The sequence below is a fragment of the Chrysemys picta genome, chromosome 9 (genome assembly GCF_011386835.1).
Source record: "Chrysemys picta bellii isolate R12L10 chromosome 9, ASM1138683v2, whole genome shotgun sequence".
Classification (NCBI taxonomy): Eukaryota; Metazoa; Chordata; order Testudines; family Emydidae; genus Chrysemys; species Chrysemys picta.
The window spans coordinates 64647288-64666504 of record NC_088799.1 but is presented as its reverse complement, the minus strand read 5'-3'; the positions used below and the strand labels follow the sequence as shown (position 1 = coordinate 64666504).

The following is a 19217-nucleotide window of genomic DNA, read 5'->3' as shown; positions in this document are numbered from 1 at the left end:
AATACCTGACTGAAGGTTCCATTAAATAAATAAGCTACCAGCATATGGGCACACAAAACTGTGTGCCCTTCCCCCTTTAGGAAGGTTGAACTAGGCACTTACAGCTCCCAAATTTCAGCGGGCAGGCATGCACGTCCATTGGGAAGTCCTCCAGGTGCATGGGGCACTCAGCGTGAATGGTTAACCTACAAGACAAACATAGGCCATCACTGTAAATGCTCATCTGCTAAGGATCCAGCATGGAGCTGCTGCTGCAGCATCTTGTCCCATATCCACCAAAGTCTACACAGTTTTAAAATGCTGACTACTAGCAGATCTCTTGGCAGCAGGGCCTTGGGTATGGAGAGAAAAGATTGCACTCAATTCTTGCCACCTTCCCCATTTTGCAAACTGAGTCCTACCGGCCAAGTTCACCTTTATCCACTAATTGCCACCTCGAAAATCTATCAAAATCCTGTACATTTGTTTGCCTATGCATTATGTGCGGAGAGATCATTAACACCTCGTTCTAGCAATGCCAGGGGTTGCATTGTGGACCTTATTGCAGAGCTGATGGATTATACATTCAGAGTCTCCACATGCTATATGGTTACTAGGGTTAGACAAACCATCAAAGCACTTCAGAGAGTAAAAACCTGGGAAGAACTGGGCACAGCTCTTCATTACCTTCCTGAGCTCCCTGGAATCCAGGACAATGTGCCTTCTACTACAGCAGGGTACAATGTATGCCCCTAAGCATGCTGGCCAGACGGACTGGCTGATGAAGTAGGGGTATCTTTAGGCCACAGTTCCACTTCTTCCTACTCCCTTATGGCCCCCCGAGAGGGTGCAGAGATACAGACCTTGCACTTTGGGAAGGACAGGGACTGTGATTGTGTCTTGCTGCTGTGCAGAGGAGGGGATTGTTTGTCAGGGACTCCTCGAGCGCACTCCCCCACTCTCTCCACACATACATCCTTGTGAATCCATGGAGCAGCAGGACATAATGTGGTCCTATCATCACTTCACCTCCACATTAACATGCAGCTGATTCAAGGGTGGGGCACAGCAACCATTATAACAGCACCAATGACACTAAAGTACTTGGGGCACACATGGAGGGGACTGATAATAAAAGGATTCAAGAAAGTGTTTTTATTCAGTCTAGAAGCTTATGCTCATTCTTGAACTATTGCAACTGGCGGTGAAAGTTTGCAGCTGTTTAATATACACAGAAGGGAGCCAGAAAGAAGGGGCTTTAGAGACCCCAAATAACTGTTGAGAATTCAGATGGTCAAGAAAGGTTCCTATGTCTTCGCTAGAAGGCATGGCTGATGGACACTGCAGGTAATGGAGCTAGACCAAGGCTAACGTTGTCTTAAGAAGAACCTAAATCACAAAGACTAGCTGAAAATTTTCCATTGCAATATTTTTTGATGAAGAATGGCTTTCACCAAACTGGAATTTTTCACCAAAACAAAATATACTTGTTCATTGAAAATGTTCAGGTTTTTGTAAAAAAACAAAACAAAACAAACAAACAAATCCAAAGAACCCTAAAAAGATTTTGTCTTTCAGATACCAAAAAGAAAAAAAATATAATTTGGGAGTTTTTGACAAAACCCCCAAAAATTCAAAGAAAATTTCTGATGAAAATGAAAAAAAAAAAAAGATTTTGTTGAAATTTTGTGTAGGACAAAAATAAACTTTTCTCAAGCAGGTTTACAGATCATTGTTGTGAAGCAAACCAGAAACAATGTACTTGGGAACCACTAGATCCAGGTATCTGGATCTACTGAGGTTGACATAATTGATCAGTTTCTGGCATGACATTCCCTCGGCAGCCTCACTGAAATCACTGGGATAGGGTGACCAGATGTCCCGATTTTATAGGGACAATCCCAAAATTCAGGCTTTGTCTTATATAGGCACCAATTACCCGCCACCCCCCATCCTGATTTTTCACACTTGCCATCTGGTCACCCTACACTGAGATTGCATGGAGCGTATGTTTGTGCAACATTATTTGAGTCAGTAGATGGAGCTGCTACAGATAGCACTCTGAGTTCTGTTCAACTGAATACAAAAGCAGATAGGTCTTGCAGAAATGCTTATTGTCAGCTAGCTGTTCACTGAACAAATTTTGTTAGAAAATTGCTCTGATGCAACGTGTTGTCATGTTTGTCCTGCTGGGTTAGCAAATAAATCTTGTAGTGTTGGAACTGGATATCACTTCCAGTTAGAGGGGTCTGGTGACTTTATAATTCCCACAAATCCTCACACTCCCATCATCTAGAAACACACACTATAAGAACAACACATTCTCTAAACTTTACAGGTCCCTATTTCTGCAATTCTTCTGATTGCCTTTCTATAGGTTCTTGCAAGGCCAAAGAGGCAAGAGAAATGTAAGTCTGACACTTTTAACAACATGCCTTTTTGCTTTTATGCCTTTCACAATCCCATGTCTGAATGAAATGCAGATTTATATTTTTCTTGTAATTATATCCACAGGACCTAACAGGCTGTGCAGAGCTGCCATTCCCAGTTCCTGTTCCACCTCCCAACCCCCATGGTGTAGAGGAAGGGGCAAGAACAGGGAGTGGCAGGGAAGGGCCATGGCTAGAGGCCAGGGCACATTGGGCATACAATCCATGTAGGACTGCTGCCAGCTGGGCCCAGATGGGTGCAGAGAACCCACTCTCCTGGGCAGGGTAGATCTCAGTGAGGGTCTTTAACTTGTTAGGCAAATGACTGAAGTATAGTGAAGAGTAATTTCCTTCTGTGACAGTTAATGGGAAAGGCAAACAGGACCACTTGTACCCTACATTGGCCTGCTAGCATCCCAAAGTCTCTCTCATCTCCACCCCCATGTTCCAGTACTATGCCACTTTCTCTTCACGTAACAGGAGCACGTTTTCACTTGTATGTTTCTTCAGCAACTACAGATACTGGGGCACTTCTGCCAGTTTCCATGATCCTATTTACATTATTGATATTAATCCTATATGGAGCATGGGAGACTTGTTTTTGTGCCCTACACACAGATGTGAGCAGGGCTATAAAACACCAGCTCTCTCACTAGGGAGAGGTCCTGCATATTTACTGTGCACCAGACTGAATCCTGTATTCCCAGTGGGGATCGGTTAAATGGAAGTCAATGAGACTAGTCATGTAATGGCTCCCCTTTGGGAGTGAGGGGCTCCCAATCCAGCCCACAGCTGGTGAGGTGCTTCATACTCCTGGCTGAGTGTGATCTGCTGCCCAGGCCTCTCTGACCCCAGCTCTGGCTTCTTGGCCTGGTACAGAAATATTGAGCGATTTGAAGTAACATCCCCAAGCAACAAAACCACACATGCTGCCCCCAGTTTGCTGATGTCCTCTTCACTCCTCCTCATGTGCGGACTGGACAACAGGGCACGTAGGCAAAGGTATCTTTCAGTGCCTGATCCAAAACTCACTGACATCAATGGAAATACTGCCATGGGCTCTGTATCTGGTCTGATGTTTGCAGTCCATTTCCTTCGTTGGGTTCACATACTAACACTGCATGCACTACTTATTCCAGCTTCAGTTCCTATGTCTTAATTCTAGATTTCTGATCCCAAATACAAAAGGCAGACAAGCAAGCTCCCAAAATGATTGGGGACGAACACCCAGAAAATCAGATACACTTGCCACTTCTCTTTTGTTTCTTAAGTGAAGCGTCTCTCTCTCAGCTACAAATTTGTTTGGGGAACTTAGCATTTTGTTAGCTCTTCTGTCAGGTCTGCATAGTTCTTATCACTCCGTCCTTGAGGGAGACATATGTCTTTCTGGGCTGCAAATGTCTCTTCTCCAGCTAGAATGGATTTTTTCTTGTAACACCCTTCAATGTTATTGGCATAAAAATACTGTTGGGACCTTGATGCATGCATGGGACTGTTGGTGCATGAACTTCAAACTTCCTTGCTGTTTTCATCCATGTGGAAATTGCCCATTTTACCATCCATGGCCTCTTTTACCCTTTCTTTTAGCCGCCTTCTTCGGCCCAGATCCTTCTTGCTTTACTGATGACCTTATCATTTCAAAAGCACCCCAGCGAGTTGATTCCAAAGTCATCCCGCCCAAAGGACACACTCTCATCATTAGTGCTTTTCTAATAAGCCAAATCTGCCTTTTTAATTAACTATACAGGGCTAGATGCTCAGCTGCCATCAGTGTCCCCTGGGAGTGGCTGAGTCACGGAGGGTACAAAGATGCTGGTTACAGACCCCAGATTTTCGGGTCCCTGCCACGATGGTCCTAGTGTACTTTAGAGCAGCACCAAGGCAGTCTCTCCCACAGCTGCACCTTATCATTAGCAACGACAGTATCCACCTGGCCCTCAGCCTCATATTCCTCAATCTGGCTGCCCATAGATCAGAGCAATCAGTCTTTTTGACTTAGGTGTGAAGGATCCAGCACAAAATGTTCCACATCTGTAGGTGGAATCAGTATTGTAGGTCTCTGGACACTTCCGATCTACTTGACTTTGTCTGCATCTGTTTCTGTGTATCACAGATGTTTGCATGCCTCTGGGCATTGCTGTAGCCCTGCACAAGCCAGAATGGCCAGAGACGGCTGCCATGGCCACTTCATGTGAAATTGCAAATGTATGGAACGGATGGAATTTCAAGCTCAAATATTTTACTAGCTGATACCAAACCAAAAGGAGCCCATCCCCCCACCACAAAACAACAGCTTCTCCCCATCCCATAAACTGGGGGAATATGGGGGTCCCTGAAATTATACAGAAAACTAAACATTGAGGTCTTGAAAAACCCTGGGAAATGAAATGGCTAAAATGTTCAGGCAAAATCTCACCTGAAACTTTTCAGCTATTTCAACCAGCCAAAAAGTTAATGCCTCAGATAACATGACCAATGGTAGCATTTTCTCACTGTAGGGAAAAGGGGAATAGGCCTTAGAACTCTCTCTCTCTCACACGCAAGGGCACACAGGGGCAGGCATGTGCTCTCTCTCACACACACATGCACTCTCACACGTTCTTACACACACATATTCTCACATGCAACTGTATGTGCTTTCACATACTTTCTCTCACACATGTGCACTTTCATATGCACTCTCTCTCTCACACACACACACACACACTGTGCTCCTCCACGTACACACTCTCCATGGCTTTCACACGTGATCTCTCTCACGCACACTTCCTCTCTCTTGCACATGTGTGTGCACACTCTCACACATGTGATCTCTCGCTCTCTCATACCCCAGCATGCTCACTCTCTCATCCTGCTGTGCACTAATTAGCTAAAATATTGATGTGGACTCTGAAATCAATCACAGCTCAGGAGAGGAGACATCCCTCCCTTTCCCCTCTCCCCCCAGATGGCCTCTCCTGCTGAGCCCTGTTCCTGGCCCAAGGACTCTTCAGGACCATATGCTTTGCCTAATGAAATGTCAAAATGTCAGACTAAGAGGAATATGTCTCATTTCTCAGGCAATTACCACAGCCTCTGCAGCACTTGTGCAAAAAGACTTGTTGCAGAGCTATGCTATCCATATTTACTGCAACACTACAGTGAACAGAGACAACAGTCTTAGCTCAGAGGTGCAATGCCATCGTGGGGCTCAGATAGTTTAGCTGTGAAATATCACTACGAATCCCAAACAGCACGTGATGATTGGCTGAGGTACCTCTGACCTGGCCCTGGGCAAATAACGGATTTTTCAGTTCAGTGACAGAAATGAAAACCCTGGGGAAAAATTTATTTTGGGTCAACCTGAAATAAACATTTTTTCAATTTTTTTCACCACAATGAAAAATTGATTTTTTTTTGTTTAGGGTCAAATAATATGTTTAATTTCACTCAAAACAGGATATTTCATTTAATTTTTTTAAAATCCTTTGTTTTGTTTTGTTTTTAAATAAAATGAACTAGGTTTCACAACAAAAGCTCACTTCACAACAAAGAGCTGAAACGTTCTGTTTCGAAAATGTTGCACTGAAATGTTTTGACGTAAAAAAAAAATGTCTTTTTTTTTCTTGGCTGAAACTATTCACTGAATCTGACCCAAACTCATAAACAGTTTCAATCAACTCAAAACTGCAGTTTTCAGCAAATAAATTATTGGTCCAAAACATTTCACCCAGCTCTAGTTGATCTCATAATCCTACCACTCTACCCTCTAATCAGTAATCTTCTCTGTCCCACCCACCTACAACACACTTTTTGTTTATAGTGGTCTTGAAATCACCCTGCAAGCGCTAAGTTTTCTCCTCTCCTGCTCCACCCCCAGCAGGAACAATCTGACAAAAATTAGACACACAGGAAGAAATTATGTTTTCCTTCATACAATCAGTTGAGTTCCTTTAAACAGCTAAATCCAATGGCAAGAAGTATGTATCAGGCTAAATACACCTCTCCGGGGCTGATGGTACTACAAACTACTTCAGCTTCAGTTCTCATGGTTACCATGAGATTATCAAAACCTTTGATGTGTCATTATCGCTCATGCAGTTAGCTGTGTAGTGCTAGCGGATGAGCTATAGACTCATTCCAATTTCTTGGAGTTAAATGCAACAGAGGGTCCTGTGGCACCTTTAAGACTAACAGAAGTATTGGGATCATAAGCTTTCGTGGGTAAGAACCTCACTTCACCTTACCCATGAAAGCTTATGCTCCCAATACTTCTGTTAGTCTTAAAGGTGCCACAGGACCCTCTGTTGCTTTTTACAGATTCAGACTAACACGGCTACCCCTCTGATACTTGAAGTTAAAAGTGATAATCCTTTGGTCTATACGGTACAAAGCATTATAGAACCCTGTACAGCACCAGAGACTCTGTTTATGCCAGTTATATCATTTTGGCTTTGTCCTTTCCTATACCTCACTTTGCTATCCCAGGCTATTCCTTAATAATCACAGGTAGGCTGAACAGGTGGTGTTGAGCTCTGAGTTGGGTTTAGGCTCCAGTCTGGGGTTTGGGTTCGAGGCTGAGTCACTTCTAGGATTCAGAGTTTGGATCTGCCAGCACTGAAATCTCATTATTTGTTTTCAGGAAATTTCAGCCCCAAAAGGCAGTATTTCAGCCCAAGATGGGGATCATCTGGTCTTATGAGATTTCTGCCATTTAAGACTGGTCCTTGCAACTGTTCAGCTGCACACAAACTGAGCAGGAAAATAGGCCTCTTCTGCTGTTGGATCCAACATGGAAGCTTAATTGTAGAGACAAATTTGGCTCTTGGGACTCAGATCTCAGGCTTAATGGTCCAGCTTTTGGTCCCTCTCTGTTAATAACAACTATGGAATCTGTGACACCTTTAGCAAGGGCAGAACTCAGGCTGTGTCTATGCTGAGCTTTCTCTGTAACTTCCTCACTGTTCCACCACCAATGGTAGCCACAACAGTTTACTAGTTTTGCAGTCCCTTTGAAGACAAAGAGCTGCACGTATTTCACTAAGGAGATAACTTGGTCCCCAGAACCTTTATTGCTTGAAGATGGTGCCTGAAAACAAAAGAGCCCAGCTTGCCTTTCAGGTCCCCAGTTGAGTTTGCAGGGCTGGCAATCAAAGAAAACATCTTTTCCCCATGTTTACCTGAGCACATATAATTTGGAAATCACAGAAACAATACATGTGTAAACCCCACAATGCCTTTTTTGAGTTGCTTTGCAGAGCAGTAGGACTCTTTAAGGGCTAAGTTCTCAAAGTGTTGTGCTCTATGCACAGAATTAGCCATGTGATATTTTCATACATTTTAAGGCCAGGAGGAGGAATCATTATGATCATCTAGGCTGACCTGAATAAAACAGCCCACAGATTTAACTCTGACATTCCTACATCAAGCCCATTGCTTCTGGCTGAGCTATTTTCACACCCTGTGCAGATCCACATACACTCGTTAGTCAGTCTGGGCTCCAGAGCTACATTTCGTCTGTGGGAGGCTGAATGTGGCTTTTGTGAACTACATGCGCCTGAGACTTGCTCTACAAACTGCGGCTGACCTCAGACAAAGCAGCAGAGGGAGCACTGCATAACAGGACTAAAGCCCCTGTGTTCTACTGCTGTTCCTCCAAGCAGGTGGGAAAGTAGGGAACCAGGGCTGGCTCCAGGCACCAGCTGACCAAGTACGTGCTTGGGGCGGCACCTGGAGGGGGGCGGCGTTCCGGCCGTCAGGGAGAGCGAGCGGGGCCGCGGCCGGGCTCTCCGTCCTCCTCCCGGCGCTCCGGCCGGCTGGGGAGAGCGGGGCCACCCTCCTCCAGCGCTCCAGTCGGCCGGGGAGAGCGGGGCCGTGGCCGGGCTCGCCACCCTCCCCCCCGGCACTCCAGCCAGTCAGGGAGAGCGGGCCAGCGGCTGGGCTCGCCGCCCTCCCCCTGGCGCTCCGGCTGCTGGGGACAGCGGGGCTGCGGCAGGCTCGCCGCCCTTCCTCCAGCGCTCCGGCTGGCCGGGGAGAGCGGGGCTGCCCTCCCCCCGGCGCTCCGGCCGGTTGGGGAGAGCGGGGCCCCGGCCGGGCTCGCTGCCCTCCCTGCGGTGTTCCAGCTGGCCGGGGAGAGCGGGGCTACGGCCGGGCTCGCCGCCCTCCCCTGCCGCACTCTCCGCCGGGGGGCCGGGGGTGGTGGGAAGCTTTTTTGCCTGGGGCGGCAAAAAAGCCAGAGCCGGCCCTGTAGGGAACGGTAACACTGATCACTATAACTCAGCAACCAGGAGGAGGAGAACACAGAGAGGATATATTTGTGCTGGAGCTGGGAAGGCCATAAAACAGTCCAGGTGGGATGCCCTGACACTGTGTGCTGATGTCTGCTTTGTGACGCTGTGTGAGAAGGTTGTGCTGTGATGCTATGATATCTCTGGATACTAAGCTGCAGTTGGTTTGCGCAGTTCAGTGATGAAGGGGCCTCTCTCCAGGAGCTATGAATACTGTCACACGATGCTGGATGCATGTGTCAGAATTGCTGTTCCAGCAGAGCGGCTACAGATGAATGCAAACTCTTGGCGAAGAGAAGTTTGGTTTCCTAACAGTATAAATAGCATTGGAAATGCCTCTATTTGCTTATTTTAGCATTTGATGCCTCTAGGGGGCTGGACTAGGAGGGACCCGCTGCAAGCTTAGGGAGAAGGCAGTATCTCGTGTGTCCAATTGCATAGTGCCATACTGAGCTAGACTGAACACATTGAGTAGAGGGAGTGCCGAGCGACACCTTCCCAAGGGAGCTCAGAGAGGTACAATCAGTTCCCAGGCTCCCCACTGAATAGGTCTGGGGATGTGTGCATGCACCACCATGCTATCAGGACTGTGCAGCCCCATCCCCTCTAGTGTGACTAGGCTGGGCCAGTTCTGAGGTGGGGAGGGGATCAGGGCATGGATCTGCCCCCTCACTGCTCTTTTTAGAAAGCTGCACACACCTGGGGGTCATGGAAAGAGCCGTCTCTGCACCCCTAAGGGGCAGGATGCATGAGGTGAGGGGAGGCTTCTTACACTGGCCCTGATTCTGAGCAGCCCTACAAAGGTACTGTCACAAATCCAGTCTGGCCCACAGCAGGTATTTCCTTTGGGGCCATGGGGAAGAAGTCATGTTAGATACATATGGGACAAAAAATCATGCTGCATTTCTGGAAAGGGGGCAAACCCTGAAGTAGTAGGCTTGAAATGGGCACTTTCCTACACAGAGCACTGGCCATTTCTTTGTTACTAGAGCTGTGTGGAAAACAGATTTGCTATTTCATAGGAAATTCTGCGATATCGGCCTTTTTGTGTATTATGAAATGGAACCTAAAACATTCTCACAATTCCCTTGGAAATAAAATTCCATTTCTTCGTTTGCTGGTAGTTGATTGCAATGCTTCGTTTTGAGAAAATCAATACATTTCAATCCAATTTCAACGGTGATTAATCACGTTATATTATACAAATTGGAAACAATATGTCATTTTGAAATGAAAAATCAAACCGTTCTGTTTCAGAAGGGACACTGCCCCTAAGAAGTGCAGAGGCTGCTCTTTCACCCTTATCACAGTGTTCTGTTCTGATTAGTTTTTACAAATGAAATTTCATCAAAACTGACCTTTCGATTTCAATGAAATGGCATTGTCAGTTGGAAAATTTCCAACCTGCTGTGTTTGTTACCCTGTTCTTTCTAAACTTTTCGACTACACTGTCCAGGGCCATCTCTTACAAAGCCTCCAACTTCAGCGTGACCCACTGCAGCCAAAGTTCCAAGCCAGATGTTCAAGTAATGCTGCTTTCATAAAGAGTTGGAATGACTTTGCAGTGACTAACTCAGCTGGATGTGGAAAGTTTGGATTGCAGCAGAGCTACTGGTGCCATTTGATATTTTACCTAATGAAAAGCCCTGATCTCAGCTATGGGCTGCTTTTGGTATCCAGTGCCATGCGGTCTCTTGGGAGTAAATCCTGAGAGATGGTGAACCACTGAAGGGATTGCAGGGATTCAGCATCTCTCAGGATGTGGAGTCCTTGCTTTGGGCTAGATCTGTTGGATCATTCATTGTGGTGGCTTGTCGCTCTCTTCTCTTATATCCTTGTAATAGACTATTTGAGGCCAACTATTTTTCAGTCTTTGGGCTCTGATGACCCTTGGGCTTCATTCTTATGGCCTCTCATTCCACGTCCATGTAGATGCTCTACACATCTATAACTCCTTATCAGCATTTTCAGATTCCCTTCATCTCTGTGTTCCATGTTGTCTTGTGACGTCTCAAGCTGAGTGCAAGCTAACCTTTAATTAATGCAGAAAAATCCAGAAATGATTTTGGGGGGGTCTTATTACTTATTCTCTTAGGTATTTGTCTTTGGGGTCTGATCATACTGCCCAGCTTCCCAGGCATGTAGAGACAACAAATGCATTCAAGATAGCGAGGCACTCAGATACTTATGATAATGGAGGCCAGACAGATATGATCCCTTCTGACCTTCAAGTCTATGAGTCTATGAGATTGAGCCTTCTCTTACTTGCATTAATTTAAAACCAGTGTAACTCCACTGAGTACAATGGAATCACTCCTGATTTAAAGTGAGTGCAGTATAGTGTAAATGCGACTTCCATCCTGATGCAGCAGCACCTTATACTCACTTTTCACAGGTTTAAATGAGTCCACAATGGTGTGAGGCAGTGGAGCATCAAGCCCAGTATTTTCACCTCTTTACTCAGGGACACCCTGTCATTTAGCCTCTGTGCCTCAGTTTCCTCATTGGAAACAGGAGCATATTGATCCTGAGAGACCTGCATCCCAGGACCACAGTGAGGATTAATGAATGTTTGAAACGTGCTACCGAAATGTTAAGCATTGTTTTCCAGTTGTAGGCGCGATAGCTTGTTGACACTATGCAGATTAATCTGCAGCTCAACTGTCAAGAGATTAAACTCATTTTGGTCCTTAAAAAGTGGGAAGCTTGCACAGCCCTGGACAGAGCATGCCATAGGATCACCTCAGCTCAGGCCCTGCCAGGGCCTAGGGCTTTCGCAGAACCATGGGCTCAGGTTCTGTCCATGCCCAGGAGAGGCACACCTACCTCATGGTGTACAGAAGGGTGCCATTGTCCACCAGGCGCAGCAGCTTGTTGGGTGTGGTCATGTTGTGGGCCACTGATTTCTTGCCATTGTGAAAGAAGGTGTCAGGAGTCCAGATCTTACTGGCCAGCAAGTTGTTAAGGGGGAGGACCTTCATGGGGCCATCAAACTTAAGCCGCTCGTCTCTCCAGGACTGCCGGAAAAAGACATCAATAGTGTATTCCTAGGGGGGAGAGGAGAGCAAATCAGACCTGATTTTATCTAGTTCTTCATTGCAAGTCACCCCATAAGCTCCAGAGAATGAAAACCGCTCCCTTCATTGAGTGCAATGGGGTTTTGGGAGCACTGCACTCATGATTGTGGACCGGAGTGGTATTTAGCAGGGTGACATTCTCCAGGATTGATAAGACCATAAGGTAAGCTTGAATTGCTACCTCTGGTATAATGACTTTACATGAATACCCCATAGTATTCATCTACATCTTTCATCTCAAAGTGCCCTATACACTGTACATATGCCATTGGGATCATACACCAACCAATGAAATGCAGCCACCCCTAGGGTGGCACTGCTCAGGCTTCTGTATCAGCAACATTGCATAGCAGTTTCAGGATAACAGGAAGCAGAGGATGCAACTGACACAGGCAGATCCTAATGATTTCAACTCACGAGCTTAAATATGGATTCAGATGCCTAACTTTATGCAACCATCAGGGCCGGCTCCAGGCACCAGCTTGGCAAGCAGGTGCTTGGGATGGCCTCTCCGGAGAGGGGCGGCAGGTCCAGCGATACAGCTGCAATTCGGCAGACGGTCCCTCACTCCCGCTGGGAGCGAAGGACCTTCTGCCGAATTGTTGCCGCAGATCGCGATCACAGCTTTTTTTTTTTTTTTTGGCTGCTTGGGGTGGCCAAAACCTTGGAGCTGGCCCTGGCAACCATGTTTGAAACATCAGGACAATACTCTAAGTCACTTTCAGTCCTAAATTGTTGTGCAGTGCTGCCAAGCACCATCAAACAGCTACCACTTTTCACCCCAGAGGTGGCTGCATTTCAGTGATGTGTGTAACGGTTCCCACATATGAAAGGTCAGGACTCGGGGATCCTGCAGGCATGCCATTAGCACTGAATTAATAATATAGAAATCAATTTTATTCACTGGGAGAACAGAAATGAACTTTCCCAAGAACGAGGAACCCAGAAATGCAGGAAATGTGTTTAAACCTGGATAAAATTACAATTAGGATACGGCACATGGGGCCAAATTAATCTTGGTGTAACTCTTTTTGAAACCAGTGGGGTTACACTAAGGCTGAATTTGGCCCCTTAGAGGCTTGGGCTCAGGTCTTCAGCTGAAGTAAATTGATTACAGCTGCGTGAAATTTGTCACACACTTTTTTCGTTGAAAAATTCAGATTTGGTGACACCAAAATGTTTCATGAATTTCTGTTGGTTTTGCCAAATTTTTCATTTGCGGAAAAACGTTCTGAAAAGAACAAAATGTTTCATTTTGACATTTTCAAAATGCAACTTTCCAATTTTTTCAGTTTAAAATGACTTTTCATCCTTTAATTTTTAAAATAAAGTTCAAAAACATTTTAAAATGGTGGAAGCAAAACTTTTCATTCCCACAAAAACAATTTTTTTTCAGCTTTTCACTTCACCCATAATTTTCGGTCCAACCTGAAATGAATTTTTTCTGACTTTTTGAAACTGCCAACAAACTGAAAAATCTGTTATTTGTCCAGCTCTAAAATTGATGTTATTCTATTACAATCAATGGAATGATGTGGATCTACTACAGCTGTGGGTCTATGCCTTCATTTTTTTCTTATGCCGAATCAAACAGAACTCTGACACATGACATCTTCGTCCAGATGCTGCTGACCACAAGGTACAAATGCCTAGCATCAAATTCTGCCCTGCTGTATGAGGAATGCAATCCAAGCTAAATAAACAGGAACACAAGAGTGTGCCAGGCCAGGGGCATTTGTTCCCATGATTTCTCCTCTCTGAAATCCCCTGTACATTTTAACCCGCAGTCTGTAATTTGACCGTGGTCCCTTTGGGAGCCTGTAAACAACCATCTTTAACAGCGAGTGCAGCAATCTCTCTCCAAGGCCCCCTGAATGATTCTTTGGCAGCGTGGGGACAAGAGGCCCAGCAACAAGTACAGTGAAACAAAGCCCTCTGCTCCTTGCCATGTCAGGAGAGAAAGAGTCCTTGTCAGAGGGAGAAGAGAAATCTAGTTCAGGATCTTCACTCTGATGAACAATTTCCAAACTACACCACAGAGAACACAAACTCAGCTCCTCCTTTTCTCCTTCTGTACTAAGAGTCTAATCCTCAGAAGAAGACAAACCATGGCCAGGGTCTCTTTCCTCTGGCCCCCAGTGTTCTTCCCATGTGAGCGCAGTCCCCCAGTTCAGATTCACCTCCTCCCAGTGCCTGTGCCTGCACACCATTCAGGTGAACCAAGAATTGTAGGTCATATTCTTCTCCATCCAGGGCTGTGACTAAAATCCATGCCAGAGAACCACAGAAACATGGCTCACGTTCTTCTCCTCTGCAGGGCCCCTCTCCAGAGTCTCATCTTTGTTCCAGTTAACAAGCTGAGGGACAGCTGGAATACCCAATATCTGACATTAATGTGGACCTTATCAGCCAATGCTTTTTATGTTGAATAGCTCGTGAGTCTGGAGTTCCCTCGCCCCCACACGTCAGACAGAAGCAGACAACACTCCTCTGTAGTTAGTAATCAGCTGCTCTCCGCTCTCAACAGCAAACATTATTTGCCTCACCTCCCAGATCCCTCATCATCATTATAATCTGTCTGAATCTGGATGCACAAGGCAGACTTTCAAGTGCAGATAATGATGGCTGTGGTACGCACAGGGGCTGGATCATCAGACAGATGCCAATGTGGAAGGAGTGACTTCCTCACTTTTCTATCTAAGATAGGAGAACAATCCTGAGAAAGGTGCAAGTTCATCCTCCTTTCCCTGTGCGGTTCTCTCTTGAACTCCCATTTCAAAGTGTGCTCAGTACCAGAACTGCACACAGTAGCACATCTGCTATGTATGGGCAAAATCTATGGAACTAAAGCATGCAAGGGGAGAGAAAATTTATTATTCTTTAACTGTCTTTCTAATTTTAAATTCATTTTGTCAAATCACACAGCGGAGAATAGTTTCCTCTTTTCAATACCTCATATTTCTTCTTCACAGTTCATTATCCATGCTCCCTTAATCAAATATGCTCCACCTTGGAAGTAATTATCAGATACTCCCTAAGGGCTGGGATTGCTGAATATATTATTGGTCTTTGCTGCGGTGTGAAAGAGAACAAGATGGATAGAGAGAACTCAGATGAGATTAATACTCTCAGCTAGAGTGACATTAACTTAACTTTTAACCCTGCCAGGAGTGGTCCTTCCAAAGCAAGACAGATTCCTCTGATGGGGGGAGGCATCAAAATGAAATTCAGAGATTTAATTCTCCTCTAATCCTCTGATCACCAGTGCTAATAGTCTGTGGGGGGGCCCCGCTGGTAGAGCAGCAGGAGAGATGTCCGTGGCTGAATGAACATGGAGAATGAAATCCTCTAGGGTTCAGAGGTTTGGAGGAAGGTTGTTTCAGGACACTGATCCTACCCAAGCCTGCTTGGTTTCAATTCTTGTCCCCCTGCTAGGGAGAACCTTCAAGCCAAAGTGAGCATCCAGCAGCGTGGGGAAATCCAAGACGAAATGACACTCAGAGATGAGGCACACACCAGGTCCCCACTAATGATGCCAGCATGTAATTTAAAAATAAACACAAACTACCAAATCCTCTTTTTGTGCAATACAAGCTGCAAGAAATGCTTTTGAGAAAGCTCACTATTAATTATGCTCCAGAGTTCTGTTTTAATTAGAAGACAAACTGTTGAGGGAATATAAACCTAGATTCACTCCTCAGGCCTTTTCATTAATAATTTTCCTTAAACATATCAGAATATGCCAGTCAGTTCACTTGTTTTCTCTGTCTCGCTTACCCTGTATAATTGTTTCAGGCACTTAGAGCAGTTTGGTGAAGGAAAGGGGATGATCCACCCCTCTTACATAGGGTCAGAATCTGACACTCTTACTAAGTAACTTACTCCATGAGTAGTCACATTGAAAAAAGCGGAGTGGGTTATGAAGAAAGATGCTACTCAAGATGAATAAGGGAGGCAGAATCATGCTGTAGGAAGCTCTTGCTCTTTTGGTGGTACCCCCCAATTTGCTTCCCTTTGCACTCACTGAAAAAACCCACAAAACACCCTCGCTTCATCAGGCAGGAAAAAAAGGATTAAAAGACATGATTCATGCTCCTCTAAATCAAAAGAACGAGCAGGTGTCTGAAGTCACGCAGCCTCTTTTTGATGGGAAGCGGCACAACATGTCCCAGCAATTGGAGATACAATAAGATGTCATTGGACCACATTAGAAAATACTTTTGGTTTCCATGGACTTCCTTCTGGGGGTAAACATGTCTCTCCTCCCCTGTCCCTTCCATTCACTTGGAAGTCGCAAATGGCTACGCTGAGCAATGAAACATAGGGAGAAATCCTGCTCCCTACCCCCACACTGATGTCAATGAAAAATACTCATCAAGTTCAATAGGCCAGGATTTCACCTTTTGGCCCATGTCTACACAGAGATAAAAAACCCGCCTTATGCCCACAGCTGTCCAAGCCAGGATCAGCTAACTCGGTTTCATGGGGCTCAGGCTCTGGAACTGAAAAATCTTTGTGTAGATTTGTGCAAAGCCTCCAGCCCAAGCCCAAAAGACTCTACATAATAATTTTTAGCCCTGCAGCCCAAGCCCCGCTAGCCTAAGACAACTGACCTGGGCCAGCTGCAGCTATGCTGAGTGTCTTTTAGCCCTGTATAGACGTACCCGTAGTGTGCAAAATAGAGCTGTGTGAATAACTGATTTTTTTGTTTTGTGAGCAGTTCTGAAAAATAATAATAATAATAAACAAGAAATAATTTTGGGTCGACCCAAAATGAAAAATTGTCAAGTGTTTTTGTTGAACCAAGAAGTTGAAAAAAATTCATTTCAAGACAAATGAAATGTTTTGTTTGACCCAAACCAAAATGTTCTGTTTCAGTTTGAGCATTTTTTTCAATATGTCTACATTCTGGAAATTTTGAAACAAAAAGTTGTTCTGAATTGAGAAATTGAAATGATTCATTTTGATAATGTTGAAATCTTTTGACATTTGTAGACTGTTTTTTGTTGGTGCTTTTTTCTCAAAATGACCAATTCAACAAAACTGACATGAATTTGCAAAACATTTTGGTGTTAACAAATCTGCATTTGTCACTGAAAAAGAACTTTGGTTGAAAACCTTCACCCAGCTCTAGTCCAAAGGATACTGACAGAAATTCCTTCACAGATTATTGTACCTGGATTTAGAGTAATGCCAATGATTATGTTTGGTGGATTTCCAAAAACCAAAATGAAATTGAGAAGGAGAAATGAAACCAAAATAGAGTCTTTTTTTTAACTTCTATTGCAACTGCTTTCTGTGCTAAGCTCCCACCAAAAGCAACAGAATGGGATTTCTTGATATTTGTTACTGAGGAATGAGACCTCATCTAGTTCTGTGATTTATGCTGTACGAATTTATGCTTCCTGAATTACTGTGACCGTTGCCCTCTTGAAGATATCTCCAGCTCCATATCTGCTGGCTGCCACTATTGCAAATGACAAATAACAATGCACACTACCCAGATTTTATGCCTGAGCAGAAATTTCACAGGCAACCTGGATAGATTTCTTGCACATTGTTTCTGTAGTTCATACTTTTGTCCAATTAACCTGGAACAAGAAGAACAATGCCCACTCCCAGTGTCCCAGAGTCAGACCTCTGTGAGCTACAGCACCTACCATGTCTGTATCTGAGACAGGGCCGAAACTCGTCACATAAATGTCTGTCTTGACTTCAGTTACGCTGTCTGGGAAAAACAAGAGAGAAAAGTAATTAGAGAAGTATTTTCATTTGCATAGAAACGATTTTAGCATTTCATTGTGTTTTGTTTTTTCATACCAGATGCCTCCTTGCTGTAGTGTTGAATTGTCATCTCCATCATGTTGTGAACAATGGCCAATTTTATAATTCATAATAGGGCAAATTCACCTCTGGGACAGCTCCATTGACTTCCACAGAGTTACACCAAGGCTGGATATATCCTAGTACATTCAGACAGTGCATATTTACATAATGTACACAGTCACACAATGCACAATTTTCTATGGTTCTATCCATCTTAAATATAGAGGTAAATCCTGATGTTGTGAAACTCTAATCCAAAATCCCTTTGTATTTGCCAGCCTGATCAGTAGGCCATTGAATTTCCCCCAGTTTTAAGAAACCCTGGTTTTGTTAAAGTTTTGGGTTTCTTTGACTGTGCAAGAATCAATATTTGGATTGCCTTTCACTCTCATCACATTTGCTGTTTTCCTACTTGTCTCTTTCATGAAGAATGATAGCTCTCGAAAAGCTAGTATTGACCCGTCTGCTATAATCTCCTAGCTGCCAGACTCTACTACCTGTATTGATGCCAAGTAACGTCTTATTCCAGGAATAGCCCAAAATCATTGGGAGGCCCCAACTCAGGAAAGCGCTTTAGGACGTGCTTATCTTGAAGCACTTGTAAGTCCCATTGTCTTCAATGGGAGTAAAGCATGTGTTTAAAGTTAAGCATGTGCTAAAGTGCTTGAAGCCAGGTGTAGTGGGATGGTCACCCGCTCCTGCCTTAAAAGGCTTAAAACAGCCCAGGGAGAGGGCTGTGGCAGGGAAGGAAAAGCAGGGCTGATTGGGGAAAGCAGCCTCAGCTGAGGGCCACGCCCCAATCAGGCCAAGTTGGCTTAATGAGGGCCCAGCTGGCCCTTATAAGAGGGCTGGGGCCAGGAGCCAGAGACAGACTCTCTCTAGCTTTGAGAGGGAGGGACCTGGCTGCAGGGAGCTGAGAGAAGGTACCTAGAGTGGAGCAGGGCTGGGGGAAGGTCAAGGGAGCTAGGGAGCTCCGGCTTGAAAACCCCCCAGGCTGCGGCCTAGTGGAAGGCCAATTAGGTACTGGAGTTGCAGGGGGCAGCCCACGGGTAGGCAGAGGCAGCCGGTCCAACGCCCCCTTGCCTATGATGAGTGGCTTTTACACTGCAGTCTGCCTCAGTGAGCGGGGGCTAGATGGTGACTGGCAGTAGTCCATGACTGAGGCAAGGTGGGGATAGAGTGTTGGGGGTTCCCCTGGGTGAGGAGACCCTGAGACTGGGGGGGTATTGCCCGGGGGCAGCACCCCAAAGACAATGGGCAGTGGGTCCTGGGAGGGACACAGGGGCCAGCGGCAGTGGGACACCGGCCTGCAGAGGGTACCCCAGAGGCTAATTCCCTGAGACGACCAGCAGGAGGCGCCGCAGCAGTGAGTCGCGTGCCATGACACCAGGTCAAAGTTAAGTATTGTTCAATGTGAATAATAATAATAGTAGCTAGCTCTTATACGGCACTTTTCATCAGTAGATCTCCAAGCACTTTACAAAGGTGTTCAGTATCATTATTCTCATTTTATAGATGGGGAAACCAAGGCACAGAATGAAGATATGACTTGCCCAAGGTCACCCAGCATGTCAGTATCAGAGCCAGGCCTCCTGGGTCCTAGTTCAGTGCTCTACTCACTAGGTATCTCACAGAAATGT

General features: G+C 45.2%; 1 protein-coding gene across 1 annotated transcript in view; it reads right to left on the bottom strand.

Moving 5' to 3' along the window:
- GABRA3 (gamma-aminobutyric acid type A receptor subunit alpha3) overlaps window positions 1-19217 on the bottom strand; it is a 118829-nt gene that overhangs the window by 26938 nt on the left and 72674 nt on the right. Inside the window, 3 exon segments of the mRNA XM_005285702.5 lie at window positions 103-185; window positions 11501-11721; window positions 17412-17479. Coding sequence (XP_005285759.2) covers window positions 103-185; window positions 11501-11721; window positions 17412-17479 — 372 coding nt within the window.